We start from the raw sequence: 15,289 nt of genomic DNA, 5'->3' as shown, positions 1-15,289 counted from the left end.
CGTCCCCATACACTAGTAGGACTAGTATGAGGACCTAAATTCACCAAGGTCTGAAAATATAATCTTTTCGGAGCTTTACTTTGGGGGCATTCATCATCTTCAGAAGGCGTTTGATCGGGCATCATCCGGGTTGCCTCCGCGCTTGTCCGGCTCCTTCTGCTGGGCCCCGGGCTTTGAGTGCCTGCATGAGGCCCAGCAGGCACACTAGCGCTGCCGAGTCAGATTTGACAGTGCTGACTTTCACTGCTACAGAGGTAGCAATGAAAAAGATCGCGATACAACTGATTTTCGGATAAGCTGTCTCTGCACCGGAGCAATGTTGAATTGATCCAGTGAATATGTACCCACCTATGCTACTTGCAGCGAGTAGGATACTCAATTATCGGGGGCCGCCTGTTTTCAGACATATCCCTTGCACAAGCGTATATACAGTATGTACAAGTAAGCACTGATGTTGATGATGGCTATGAAACCAAGCGTATGAACAGTGACATATTGTTAGTGTGTAATAACAATAAATTTTTCAAAAGAGTAATACACTTTTACCAGTAAGTCGAACTGGAGGACTGCGAACCAAAGGACTTGTAGACAGACTAGTTAGCACCATGGCAGCTGTTACTTTATCCATGTCCAATTCATCTTCATATTTCCTAGAATACATCAGAATGTGAATTATTTGCATGGTGTATAATTTTTATTATTATTATCATCATCATCATCATCATCATTTATTTCTTACATGTCTCAACAGTGTAGGCCAGTGGTGTCAAACTCAGGCCCTTCGGCTTTTGTGGGACTACATATCCCAGCACGCCCTGCCACAGTTTTAGCATGTCCTAATAGTAAACCTGTGGCACTGCATGCTGGGATGTGTAGTTCCACTACAGCTGGAGGGCCCGAGTTTGACACCACTGGTGTAGGATAAAGCGTGAGAAGTACCAAACATACATGGCAGACAAAATAAATGCAGACATGAATTCAAAGTGTAGACAGCAAGCTGCTGTGCATACTGCTGAGCAGATCTATAATGGGTACAGTGGTCCCTGGGTCCGGGAGGGTCTCACACTACACACCTTGCACCCATAGACAATATTCACCTGTCTGTCAGTGCTCCAGAGATCACCGGGAAAATAGCGCTGGTGTCATATTCCCGGATATCTGGTTATGAGCAGTAGATCGATCACCAGGAAAATGGGGCAGGCCCCATGTTCCTGGAGATTAGACTCAGTGCCAGAGTCTACGCAGAGCATGAGTCAACAAGAGAGATGAGAGGCTGCATAAGAACCCCCTTCTCTCTTAATATGCTCCTGCAGTGCTTACATTATAATATTAAGAGGGCAGAGCTGAAACAAGAGGAGCAAGTGTGGCTGGGATTGGAGATATATGAAGTGGTGATGTTGTTTAGGGCTCTCGTAATACACCTGATTTTTTTGCATTCATTTCAGGCCACCTCCCAGTCACCACCCTGGAACACCCATGGCCTGTCCTTGCCATTTCTGATACCAGCATTTCCTTATGCCAGTGGTTCCCAAACTGTGCGCCGCTGCTCCCTGGGTTGGGAGAGAGGTTGCATGGGTGGTAAAGGGGTTGGCAACATCGAGGAGATGGGGGGTTGCAAAGAGTGAGGCGAGAACTATCACTGTAAAGCAACAGGCAGTGAATCATGAGGCTGCTTGTTGCTACAACGCAGTGCGTGTCTGATCTGAGGAGCGATGCTGCGGAACGGCGCTGACAATCACAACTAAAGGTATGTAAAGGAGGGTCATGTAGAGGGGTAAACTGAGAGATATGGAGGGGGCAAAGGGAGAGACATCGAGAGGGGCAAAAGGAGACGGGTAAATGGAGAGACATGGAGGGGGCAAATGAAGAAACATGAAGGGAGCAATAGTAGAGAGACGGAGGGGGCAATATGGGGCAATAGTAAAGAGACGGTGGGGGCAATAGTAGAGAGATGGAGGGGGCAATATTAGAGAGACAGAGGGGGCAATAGTAAAGAGACAGAGGGGGCAATAGTAGAGAGACGGAGGGGGCAAGAGTAGAGAGACAGAGGGGGCAAGAGTAGAGAGACAGGGGGCAATGGGTAAGAATAGCACAGGTTTCCTCTAGCTTTATTCTATTTTTTAAATACTTATTATTTTAGCTTAGAGCTGCCTTAAAAAAATTATGGTGACCCTAAGGGTGCCTCACACTGAGAAAGTTTGGGAACCCCTGCCTTACGCAGCAGCACATTTGTGCATACACTCTGGGTAACACATACGTCATAAGGGTTTTCAGAATATTTTGTGCATACGCAGTAGCAAATAATCTCACCGCCACATGAACATCGGCACTGCGTGCAAATAACGTGCGCCTCTGAATCAGGACCCAGTGAGTACAGCAAACTCGCTTACTCTCCCGGAATGGCTGCGAGGCTCCCAAGAGTCAAGTGGCGCCCCCGGCGCTCCCCGCATCTTCACACAAACACCCCCGCAGCAGGGTGAATTGCATCATTGTGGTCCTGCACTGAATTGCATCATTGTGATCCTGCTCCATGCTTCTAATGCCAGTAAACTTGGTGTGTAGCGGGGGGGCGGGGTTATGATGAGGTAATTGCGTGGTCACACCTCACCCCACCCCCAATAAAACATCATGTCCCTGTCACACTTCCTCCTTATGCCGCTGCACGTCCCACCGCTATGGCGACCTGGCTGCCCCTCCCGGACAGGACAGCCAGAATGTCGGCAAGCACGGTGTACGGTCTGACAAACAACATGAAGACAGACCTTCCAATAGTTGTGGATGTATTCCTGATGGTCTTTAGAGAAAATAATAGTCAGGAAACATGGCAAATTACTTAAATAATACGCACTCCCTACTAATACACATAGGTGAATGAACCAAAGACAGGTGTGAGATGTAACAAATTAATATCAACTGACACATAAATAGCACTCTATTTATTAAAGGGCAAAAAGCTCTATCTCCTGTGAAAATGGCTGCTGCCAGTGGAAGCGTCCCCACATGCAAACCATGGGTAAGCTTATTTAACAAGGATCCCTGTGGAAAAAGTACCCTGCAATCCTTCTTATGTTGTGGCAATTAATGAAAAAAGGATTTACTTTCTAAAAACAAGAACTCACAATGTCAAAAGTAATCTTAACATTCCAGAAATATTGAGTACAATAAAGTCACATAGATCATGAGGGTGAAATGACACAAGCACATCTTTCAGCCTTTTCTAAATTCTATTTATATTGATTCTATGTATATTGACTCTATTTATATTGATTCCGAAAAGGCTTAACATAAACCCCCTGAGACAGCCGACCATTTAACCTCAATGAGGTGAGGGATTCCTTCCTGACTCTGTAATGACCATTGGATTCATTCACATCACAATTTGATTTTAATAAAATAATAAAAGTCATATTTGAATTATATCGCCAGTCGCTGTGTGTGCCCCACAATACAATACTTTTTCCTGTTGAAACATTATATTGTGTGAAACATTGCACAAAGCCAGGATCCCACATTTGGGAAGGAATTCAATTAAGGGTGAATACGTTCACCCAGCCGAATCTGCGTGGCAGCTGTTGCGCTTTACAGCGGCGTGATCTTGCACAAAATTGTTCGCTACCCTATAGGGTAGCAAGCACTTTTGTATGAATCAGGCATTCAGTCGGCCGGGCTAAAGGTGCAAGTCGGTCTATTCCAGGGCCGACTCCAGGGGTCAGAGCACCCTGTGCCCGCTCAGTTAACAGCGCCCAATACTCGCTCGTAAATGGGGACGTGGCCTAATTACCATAGACCACGTCCCTAAGTGACGTTATTTGGAGGTCTGCCCGCATGACACGCCTCCAAATAACGTCAGGCTGGGGGTAAGCACAGCACTCCGTCAATAGCTGGGCTTTCCCCAGCCCTCTCCCGCCACTGAATGGATGCCACGTGCATGCGTGCAGCACCTGTTCAGCTACTCCGGGATCTGGCACCGCCGTACAGCTGCGGCAGTGGAGGTCCCCAAGCTGCCGATTTGACCACCCGCAGGCCACTTCGGCCCACAGGTGGAACAGTGGGACAGTACTATCCAGCTGAAATCGGGATGTTGGGGAGGGGTGCACCCTCTATGGGGTGGGGTGGTGCCCCTGTTCGACTGCACATTTTGAACACCCCAGAAATTAAATTCCCCCCATTGTGTACTGTAGATCTACAAAATATATGTGTCAAGTTAACATTTTTTTCACAGAATCAATAAATAAACAATTAAACTTTTTAATGGTAAGTATGCTGAAATATGAACTTAATGTCAGCAAATAATTGCACATTATCATTTCCTATTAGGAAGTGAGGCTGGGGATGGGTCCTCAGAGTTTGTGTGTGTGGTCCTCTCTGCTCCTTCTCCTCTCCCCCTCTATCTAAACAAATAACATAAAGAAGACAGACAAGGCAAACACCGAAAAATATAACCAACACTAAGGGGTCAGTTCAATTAGGTGCGAGTTGGTTTAATGAAACTCGCACACTTCGCACAAATCCGTGCTCCCGAGAATTCTCCAATTCAATTAAAAATACCAATTCACGGTACTCGCAGCGAGGGGCTGCAAATTGTCAGCCAAATGCGATGTGAGAGAAGTGCATGAAATAGTGGGGTGAGCTTCCTGGACCCCAAAAAACTGACAATTTTGTTTGCAGAATCATATAGAAAGCTGTTAGTGGGCATAAGGAAAGTACTGGAGCTTTATAAATGGTGTTAAATGGCTGATTTGTGTATTTATTTTAAAAAAGTAAAAAAAATGACAAAAAAACTAAATTAAAAAAAGAAGGAAAAAAAATATTTTCGGGATACTTTGAGGTAACATTAAAAAAATATGAAAAAAATAAATAAACAGCTACATTTAAAAAAAAATACTCTAAATTTGGGGTGAATAAAGCAATGAAAAAGTTGATTTTGTGGTAATTTGAGGCCATTTTTTAACCCCTAAAAAATTACTTGTAAATTAGTAGACTAATTAAGCTAAATGGAAACTTCAAATTGCCTAATTAGTCATTGGTGTGTGTGTGTGTGTGTGGTGTCCAAGGGGTTCTGCACAGCTTCCCGATGTTTTAACCTTAAAATAAAGATTTTCCCTACCCTCGGGTAAATTTTCTAAGATGGGAGTTCTATTTAAGAAGTGATATTGCCCATAGCAACATCACTTCTTAATAGAACTCCCATCTTAGTAAATTTACCCCTCAGGGAGGTGCAAATGGGAAAAATGCGAGTTTACTCTGACTGGTATAACGCGAGTTTCTAAATGGATTGCAATGTGAATTTGCTGAGAAAACGGCAACTCGCACCTACAGTAATACCCCTTTTCCACCAAAATTCCGGGTCTGACCCGGAGTTGGAACAGAGGCCCTGATTCAGAGCCGGACGCTCTGACAGAGCACTCGCTCTGAATCAGGGCCGTCCTTCTTGATTTTTAGAGCCGCCTCCGGGCCGCTCGTATAGCTGTGGGTGACCACCCACAGCTATAGAGAGCGGCCAGGAAGATGGTCGCGATGGTCAAGACCATCGAGACCATCTAGCTTCCGACGAGACCCTTGTGGTAGGGTCTCGTTGCTGCAAACCCTGGAGTGCTTTCGGCTCAAACAGAGCCGAAAGCACTCCCACTGACATCACTTTTGATGTCAGTGGGGCCGGCCCCAGACGGTAGGCGTTTCATATATATATATGTCATCATAGGGTTAATGATTTAATTTCTACATAACATACAAGTATTAGAACCTGTGTTAGGCCCCATTGAGGTTTAGAAAAGAAATTGTATTTATGCAGTTCTAGTCTAGTCTATGCATATTTTCAGAGTATGGTCAGCTGAGCCTTTAGGGTCAGACAAGAACAACGTCTGCTTATACCGAACCCTGGCATTATATGTATAATGAGCCCCTAAAACCTTATATGGTGTGAGCAGCCAGATTACATAAGAATGGGAAATGATGTAGAGACGCTAAGCATTATGGGTTACTGACAGTGGTGTCCAATATTCTCTAGTCAAAGGGGCTTTGGAAGAAAGTGTAACTGTAGACATTCTAATCTAGGCTATGAAGTGCCAGCCAGTGCTTGGTACCCAGCATCTAACTAAAATGGTGTTAACGTCCAGCAGCCAACACCCAGATTCTAGTATATATGCAGGGTCCCTAAACAATAGCCCTCAGCTTGTGTCAAGACCTGGTAACTACAGTACATGGTGCTTGCTTGTAAATTGAAAGATCTGGGTGCTGAGAAACAAAGGCCAACAGGATGAACTACATCTTATGAAGATGAGTAACCGGTGTTGGCTGAATACATAGACAAAAGTTGAGTATACACTCTGACTGTTTGTTTGTGTTTTTGTTTGTTTGTTACTTATAATAAAGTGTGTTGATATTTATGTACAGTATATATGTATATATATATATATATAGATATATATGTAGGTATATATATATATATATACACATACACATACTGTACATATATATCCTGTATATATTGCTAGAAAAATGGAAAGTGCACAATAGTGAGGTAATATCCAAATGCAACCCTACTTGAAATATATGCTTACATACATTGAGATAAAATACAATCAGCTTGAGGCTACCAGGGTCCAGGTCTCCAATAGGTATAGCGTCTCCGGGTCACGCTCCACCACAGAGGATTCCTGGAACTTGCTGTCTAATCACAGAACAGGATCTCTGGAGGAAGCTGATGATGTCACTACATCCACATGTGAAGTCCAACCATTTTCCATTTTTTTGTTGAAATCCTCTCTTTCCCCTCCAGTTGTTCATTATTTGTAGGGTATTTGTTATGTTTTTGTTTGAAGTGGTGGTATAGGCTGTGGGTTTTCAGACCCGTACGAATGTTTCTAACGTGCACGGCAGATCTTGTCTTCAGTTTCCTCACTGTTCTGACAACATTTTGTAGTCCACAAGGGCATTCGGCCAAGTATATGACCCCTGAGCTTTCATTGTGATGTGTTCCCTAATGTGGTATTCCTTCAGGGTTGGATTTGAAGGATTGAATTTTCTTCATCGTAATCCCACATGTCTGGCATGTGGAACACATTCCACAGTGAAATAAAATCGTGGTAGGTCTGTGTTGTCAGTGATATTTGTATGTGCCTTATTGGTGGGATGTGATTTTTGTTTAGTTTTCTGTTACGATCTGGAGCTTTTTTGAAGCTGATTTGAGATCTTGTTGGTAAAGAACTGCTAGTTTTTCATCTTGTAATAAGATGTGCCAGTGTTTGTTCAGGATTTTACAGAACGTATTTGCACCCTTACTGTACTGTGTTATGAAACGTTTTGTATTTCTCATTTCTAATTTGATGTTTTTGTTTATAATTCAGTAAAGGGCCTCTATCTAATTCGTATGCTTTCTGGTAAGCTTCATCTATGTCACTCTGATTGTATTTCCTTGCTGTAAACTGCTTTTACGTTTCCAGCCCTTATTGTACAGTGCCTTGCAAAAGTATTCACCACCATGTGATGGATCTGCACAAAATAGTCTAATTTGGTGAAGTGAAATGTGAAAAATATATATAAAATATATATGAAAAAAGAATATTTAAAATAAAATTCTGAAAATTGGCATGTGCATATGTAATCACCCCCTTTGCTATGAAGCCCCTCAAATGTTCTGGTACAACCAATTACTTTCAGAAGTGACATAATTAGTGAAATGAAGTCCACCTGTGTGAAATCTAAGTGTCACATGATCTCTCAGTATAAACACACCTTTTCTGAAAGGCCCCAGAGACTGCAACACCACTAAGCAAGAGGCATCACACCACGAAGACCAAGGAGCTCTCCACACAAGTCAGGGACAAAGTTGTTGAGAAGTACAATTCTGGGTTGGGTTGTAAAAAAATATCCAAATTTTTGATGATCCCCCGGAGCACCATCAAATCCATCATCATCAAATGGAAAGAACATTGTACAACGACAAACCTACCAAGAGAGGGCCGCCCACCAAAACTCACAGACCGGGCAAGGAGGGAATTAATCAGAGAGGCAGCACAGAGACCAAAGGTAACCCTGAAGGAGCTGCAGAGTTCCACAGCAGAGACTGGTGTATCTGTGCATGTGACCACAATAAGCCGTACACTCCATAGTGCTGGGCTTTATGGAAGAGTGGGCAGAAAAAAGCCATTACTTAGTGATAAAAATAAGAAGACACAATTTGAGTTTGCCAAAAGGCATGTGGGCAACTCCCCAAATGTATGGCGGAAGGTGCTCTAGTCAGATAAGACTAAAATTGAACCTTTCGGCCAGCAAGGAAAACGCTATGTCTGGCGCAAACCCAACACATCCCATCACCCCAAGAACACCATACCCACAGTGAAACATGGTGGTGGCAGCATCATGCTGTGGGGATGTTTTTCAGCAGCAGGACTGAGAAACTGATTCGAGTCGAGGGAAAGATGGATGGTGCTAAATACAGGGATATTCTTGAGCAAAACCTGTTTCAGTCTGCCTGTGATTTGAGACTGGGACGGAGGTTCACCTTCCAGCAGGACAATGAACCGAAGCATACCGCTAAAGCAACACTCGAGTGGTTTAAGGGGAAACATTTAAATGTGTTGGAATGGCGTAGTCAAAGCCCAGATCTCAATCCAATTGAGAATCTGTGGTCAGACTTGAAGATTGCTGTTCACAAGCGGAAACCATCCAACATGAAGGAGCTGGAGCAGTTTTGCCTTGAGGAATGGCCAAACATCCCAGGGTTATGATGTGGCAAGCTCATAGGGACTTATCCAAAGCTGTAATTGCCGCAAAAGGTAGCTCGACAAAGTACTGACTTTAGGGGGGTGAATAGTTATGCACACTGAAGTTTTCTGTTATGTTGCCCTAAATGTTATTTAGGCATGTTCTGTGAATGAAATGATGCACACCTTCAAACAATCCATTTTAATTCCAGGTTGTGAGGCAACAAAACATGAAAAATGCAAAGGGGTGAGTACTTTTGCAAGGCACTGTATATAATCTGTATCTTGCGTGCAATTGCATCTCACCTCTAAACTGGCCTGTGGGTATGCTTTTCAGCCAGTTAGGGTGGTGTCCGCTTAGTTGATACGATGTAACTGTTGACATCGACAGATTTTATAATAAGTTTTGGTGTGAATAATGTTGTCCTGTATAAAGATAGTGAGGTCTAGGAAATTGACTTGCTGTTGGCTATAGTCTGTGGTGAATAACAGATTTCTATCATTATCGTTAATACGTTTTTTATAAGTTTGTTTAATGACTTCTCATCCCCCTTCCAGAAAAAGATATCATCTATGTACCAGCGCGATAGGACCAGAATTGCACCGAGCTCGTGCTGTGGTACTATCTTCCCACATTCTCAAATATGCATAACTCGGTGCAAATCTGGTCCCCATAACTGTGCCTTTTGTCTGGAGGAAAAACTGATTACCGAACCAAATAAAATTGTGCTGGAGGATAAATCTAACCCCCTCAACCAGGAATTCATTCTGTTCCTCCTTGAGTTCTTTGTCTAATGATGTGTGTTTTTGCTGGCTTGTAATCCCTGATCATGATTTATTATTGTGTAGAGGGAGGTGACGTCACTGGTACATAACCAGTGGTCATCCTCCCAATCCGTTGATTGCAATATTCTCAATATGTCAGTCGTGTCCTGCAGGTATGATTTTTGTTTCTTCACATATGGCTGAAGAAACCTGTGTATATATTGTGACAAATTTGCTATCAATGAGTCGATGCCCGAGATTATTGGTCTGCCTGGTGGCTTCTCTATGTATTTTAGGCAGATAGTAGAAAACCGGTATTACGGGATGCTAGTTGTCTATGAAATGGTGTTCTGATTTGTTCAGTAAGTAATTGTCTCAGTTCCAATTGGTAATTGGTGGGGTCTTTGTCCAGTGTCTCGTATGTTTTCCTATCTCGTAGAATTCTGTTGCATTCTAATATAGTTTGTTTTGTTTCACCTTATCTGCCGGTTGGATAATTAGATCCTCATTGTTGATTAATTCCTGCAGTGCTTTTTTTGTAGAAAAATAGGTTCAGGAACCCTTGGTGGATCAGAGGTGGGCAGAGCTGTGGGCAATGTGGATGAAGCTTCAGTGGTGGTGGGGCATCATTAGTACATAAGCAATTTAAAAAAACAATTGTCTGTGTTTGAGCTGTGGGGGTGGGTGTTATTATAACTAGTCAATCTATCATATAGATATATACACCTACAAATACAGAAATAAAGGAAAGAAAAATGCTGTAAATTCCCACACATTAACAGAAAACCAGAATCCATAATAAATATATAGGGAAAGTCACATCAAAGATACACTGAGGCGCTGAGTCTCCAAGCTTTACAACAGCCGTGATAGGAGCCTGCAACTCCCAAAAACCAATCCAAATAGAACACAAGAAAACACAGGGGCTTGGAAAAAAATGAATAATTTTAATCTCATAAGTATCACAGAGAATATTTTATAAAAATAACATGACTATATAAATATTAGAGCATATGTTTACTGGTATATCAAATTGATAACCACATGTATGTAACAAAATACATCTGTTAATCCACCACTAATGGTGCATACACACGGTCAGATCTGTCAGATGAACAATTGAATGATTTTACCAACGATTTTAACGATTTAATGATTTTAGACAATATTAAAATATATGAAATCATCAAAATTTGACTGCAAACACAGACGATGTCAGATATCGTTATCTGACGTGCGGGAACGCGCATCGTTCATTGTTGCAGGCCCACATGTCAGATTTTCTTTCAGATATGAACGATTTTTAAAATCTTTATTGTTCATATCTGACAAAAATCTGACCGTGTGTATGCACCATAAGAGATTAAACTATATACAATAGCCCAGCAATGATCCAATAAGCCACAGAGCATAAAGGTGGGAGCTCTACGGGGGTGTGGCCTGGCTGGTAGCTGGAGTGGAAGGAAAGCACTCTGCTTGAACTCCTGCAGCTGTGCCACTAATTAAGCACTTTCATGTTATCCTCCAACCACACAAATGCTCCTGTGTCCTACCCGGCCCTTATGGAAGCTCCTATGCTGCTTGCAGTTCTCCTGCCACTGCTCTGGGACTGCAGACTAATGGTGCATACACACGGTCAGATTTTTCTTCAAATCTGAACGATAACGGTTTTAAAAGTCGTTCAATCGTTCATATCTGACCGTGTGTAAGTGTGTATGCACCATAAAGTTTGGAATCACCTCCGCTGTCATGATGAAGAGACAGCAGCGGCATTTTAAATATGGCACTGCTCGCGAGCCAATGGCAGCATTCCTAGCTTTCTACAGCTCACTTTAGAGCAGGGGTCTTCAAACTTGGCCCTCCAGATGCTGTGGAACTACACATCCCAGCATGCACTGCACATAGTTTTAGCATGCTGTTATATCAAAAAGGTGGCAGTGCATGCTGGGATGTGTAGTTTCACAGCATCTGGAGGGCCAAGTTTGAAGACCCCTGCTTTAGAGTTCCCATTAATACAAACAAGTAAAACACCAACGTGTATGGAAATACCAGGAATAATGGTGTCATGACCATTTACATGGGTTTTACATGCCATACAACTGCATGTAAAGCTTATTTAAAAAATACCAGTGAGTATGTTCCCAACAGCTGTAGTGATGGCAGATTAGGTGGCTGATCCTAAATGATTGCCTTGAAAGTGGCGACCAGCAGAGCATTAGGCATTACCAATTAATAACCCTTGTGAAAGTGCTTAGTGAGAATGAGGCAAAGCCGCCCCATCGATCATTAGCATACACATTTCCATCCCAATAACTTTCGGCTTTATTAACCTCTTCTTCTAAACATAATGCTCCTCATGAATTATTTATCAAGCAAATTGAATCCTCCAGAGCTGACATGAGCATATTTCAAAGCATAGAAGAAATACTAGCTGTTAATTTTTGAGTTCTATGAACACAGAGCAATGTTTAATATTTATTATAAGGACCATAAACATTGAAGTTATTTCTAGATAAGAAAACCTAGCCTGGCTATGATACATTTGTAACCTAGGCATGCACCGAGTGCCTGCATTGTGCCTTACACCGTTAACCCAGTACACAAAAAAACTATTTTTATAAAGTAAACATATATTCTAATTAGGGTTTGAATTGTTTACAGTTTGAAACATACAAGTCCAATTAATCACTCACTGCCTGTTTCTGTAGAGTGTATGTGTGTTTGGGATGGGGGTGGGGTACTTTCTTAGACACGCCGTAACTATCGGCACTGAAACTACAGTTATATAATGTGTTTGTGGGAAGACCCATCATGGGAATGGCTATCAATGGTTAGCAGCCATCGATGGTTTGCCACCGATGATCAATAGTTTTGCCATCCTTAGCGGAGATTTGGTGGTTCTTCTCTGTCGATGTATCTGGCACAGGGGCACAGAGCTCAGTCCGACCCTTGATGCATGACTAAGCCTGCCCCCTTCCCTGACTGACCCGCTGCCGGCTGCTCAGCATAAGCAGGGATGTCTATCGATCTGTAAAATCATCAATAATTTCCCATCGATGGCTTCATGCTATCACTGCTAAGCACCGATGGTCGAATGTTAACCCTCCAATGGCCATTCCTAGCCCAGTATTATGCTCAGCTGTAGCAAATTCTGCATGGTCCAGCTTTGTGAAGCCATAATTTAGCAGAAGGTGAGAAGGATTAGGATCTAGGGGAGGAACGTTCCACAGTGGTTGGATAGTTAAAACATTTACAATTTCTAAAGAAGAAATAACAGGGGCATAACAGTGCAAAAGTTTCCATCACATTCAGTATAATGGCTAAAGAGAATCACTTCTCATTATCAAATGATAAGTACCAAACAGGATCGCAGAGAGTGAAGATTGTATACAAATTACCCAGGTCTGGGCTTCTGAAGTACCCCCAATAATGCCACGACCACACCTTATGGTTATCTACACAATGCAAGGGTATAGCAGCCCTCCCTCCGCTTGCCACGCCCCAGCACATAGGCCGCAATTGTTTTCCCTCTAGAGAGATTCTGAAAAGGGGCTAATATTTTGTCGGAAGATAGTTAAGGTAAAAGCACACATCTTGAAACGAGGAGCGGTCAGCACCACCTCTGTTCATGCCCTAGGACCTGCCGAGGCTCTTTCCCGGAGGTCTGACCTTTGCCGTGCGTCTTTCTCCAATGGCATCCATGCTGTATAGAGGCGCACCTGAGACTCTCCACAGAACCATAGATGCCCTCTGGTGTGCCCTAATCTCCTGTGTCTTACCCAGGGGCGCAGAGAGGGAGGGGAGCGGATACTGTTTACCCGGGCCCGGGGTTCCTGAGGGGCCCGGGTCCGGCGCCGCCCACCCTCCCTTCTCTCTCCCTCACAGCAGCCCAGCACACAGCATGTGTGTCAGCATGAGTCTTCTATGTCTGTGGGGGGGGGGAGATCACACTGATCGCGCCCCCCCCTGGCTTTGCGCCGGGCTGAGGGGCTCACAGCGCCCCCCTCCCCGGCGCTGGAAAAGTGTTTATTTTAATTATTTTTTCAAGAGGGCATGGCCACGCCTTCCGCAATTAGGCCACGCCCCCTCTGTACCTGAGCCCGGCAGAGCTCTCTACTGCCCTGGCCTTACCATTGGGAGCATACCACTACACATCACCAGGGCATACACGCTAATACTAGCCAGCACACTTCAATGCCAACTATACCCTATACACTCCAGGCTGTATATGGCGCCATATCTGCAACCTGTACCTGAGATAACCCTGTGTCTAACACCACCTGTTTATACATGGTTAATAAACCTTCCACCTGGTCAAATTACTTCATGTGTGGACTAACCGCCACTCGCACATCCACTGCGCATCCTGCTATAAAGTTCTAAGCCCCAGTTCACTGATGCTGTCACTCTGGTAATAGGAGGTAATCTTTATGCATGCCCAGAAAGCAAATTTGCAATTACTGTATCGAATCACAATCGGTTTTCAAGTGATAGAGACCATCATCACCATCGTCAGTGCCACTGTACCTGTCCATGACCACCTGCAATTAATAAGGATTTCTAAGACATATACTTTATATGTTTGGAGGCTGTTCTACAAGTATTTGCAATTATACGAATATGTCCTTATAGAACATGCATGCACAGAGATATTTTACGCAAGATGCTCACTCTGCATCAGGTGCAATGTGACATCCTTCTACTCCTTCTCCCATCATATGACATGCTAAAAGCTATGGAAGCCATATTTGGCGCTCTCCAGAGATGTACTGATAAAGAGATAATGATTTGTGACCGGATAGCTAAGAAATATGACAGATGCAATAAAATAGATGTATGCTTAAAAGGTGCTTAACTTGCTATATAAAGAAATAAATAAACTTCTATGTAAGATCGCTATCACAGACACAAACATTTCCCAGGACACTGTGGTCAATCAGTAAAACTGCCTTCTTTTATATGATAAGCTACACGCCACTTCTGCTACTGGGCAGCCCTAAACTAAACTAATACCCCTTTTCCACCTAAATTCCGGGTCTGACCCGGAGTTGGAACAAAGTTCCTATCCGGATCAGACCCGGAATGTTGCCGGCGCCGACTCGGGATATTCCCGAGTCAGCGCCACTCACACCGCAGTCGGGTCTGCATAGACCCGGCTTTTGCGGAGTGAAAGTGGTCGCTTGGAGATGACGTCATCTCCAAGCGCCACTGAAGCCGGACCAATCGGCCGGCTAGCAGCGCACTCCAGGTCATCGTGACCCGGAGTGCGCTGTTCTCACAGCAGGGTTTCACGGGCTGCGCCCGTGTTAAACCCTGCTAGTTACCTGGGTTGGATTGCCGGGTCACTCGACCTGGCGATCCAACTCTCTCCCCTTTTACACCAGGGAGCTGCCCGGGTTAACCCTTCAAAAACCCGGGTTTTAGCTCCGGTGTAAAAGGGGTATTAGATAGTCCCTATATTCCACATATTGGTGTGTTTGTCAGTTGAGAGCTGTATCAGGAAGTAACACAAAAGCTTTAAAAATGCCACTACTATAACTGCGTCATAGAAGGCGGTTACAGCCCGCCACTTATCGGGTACATGCCGGTATAATTACGCCGGTATGTACCTAGAAATGCGATCAAAAACACAAAGGACAGCTCTGCCGATAAGATCTGTCCTTTACAATACAAGGACTTCTGGGTTTATTACCCAGAAGTCCCTCCGCAATTGAGCAGAACGGCGCCAGCCGCTGTGAAGCACACTGGGAGGGATCCGATTCGATCCCTCCCAGAAATGCAAATAGAAGCCCATAGGATTTTATTGGGTAACGCCATCT

General features: G+C 43.8%; 1 protein-coding gene across 2 annotated transcripts in view; it reads right to left on the bottom strand.

Annotated features, from left to right (window-relative positions):
• Nucleotides 1-15,289, bottom strand: part of ZNF704 (zinc finger protein 704) — a 104,950-nt gene that overhangs the window by 37,495 nt on the left and 52,166 nt on the right. For both annotated transcript variants that reach the window (XM_088471551.1, XM_088471552.1), the window contains exon 3: nucleotides 547-650. In XM_088471551.1, coding sequence (XP_088327677.1) covers nucleotides 547-650 — 104 coding nt within the window. The remainder of the gene's footprint in view (nucleotides 1-546; nucleotides 651-15,289) is intronic.

This window comes from Taudactylus pleione, unplaced genomic scaffold (assembly GCF_031769625.1).
Source record: "Taudactylus pleione unplaced genomic scaffold, aTauple2 ptg000114l, whole genome shotgun sequence".
Taxonomy (NCBI): Eukaryota; Metazoa; Chordata; class Amphibia; order Anura; family Myobatrachidae; genus Taudactylus; species Taudactylus pleione.
This window is presented reverse-complemented; position numbering and strand designations above follow the sequence as displayed.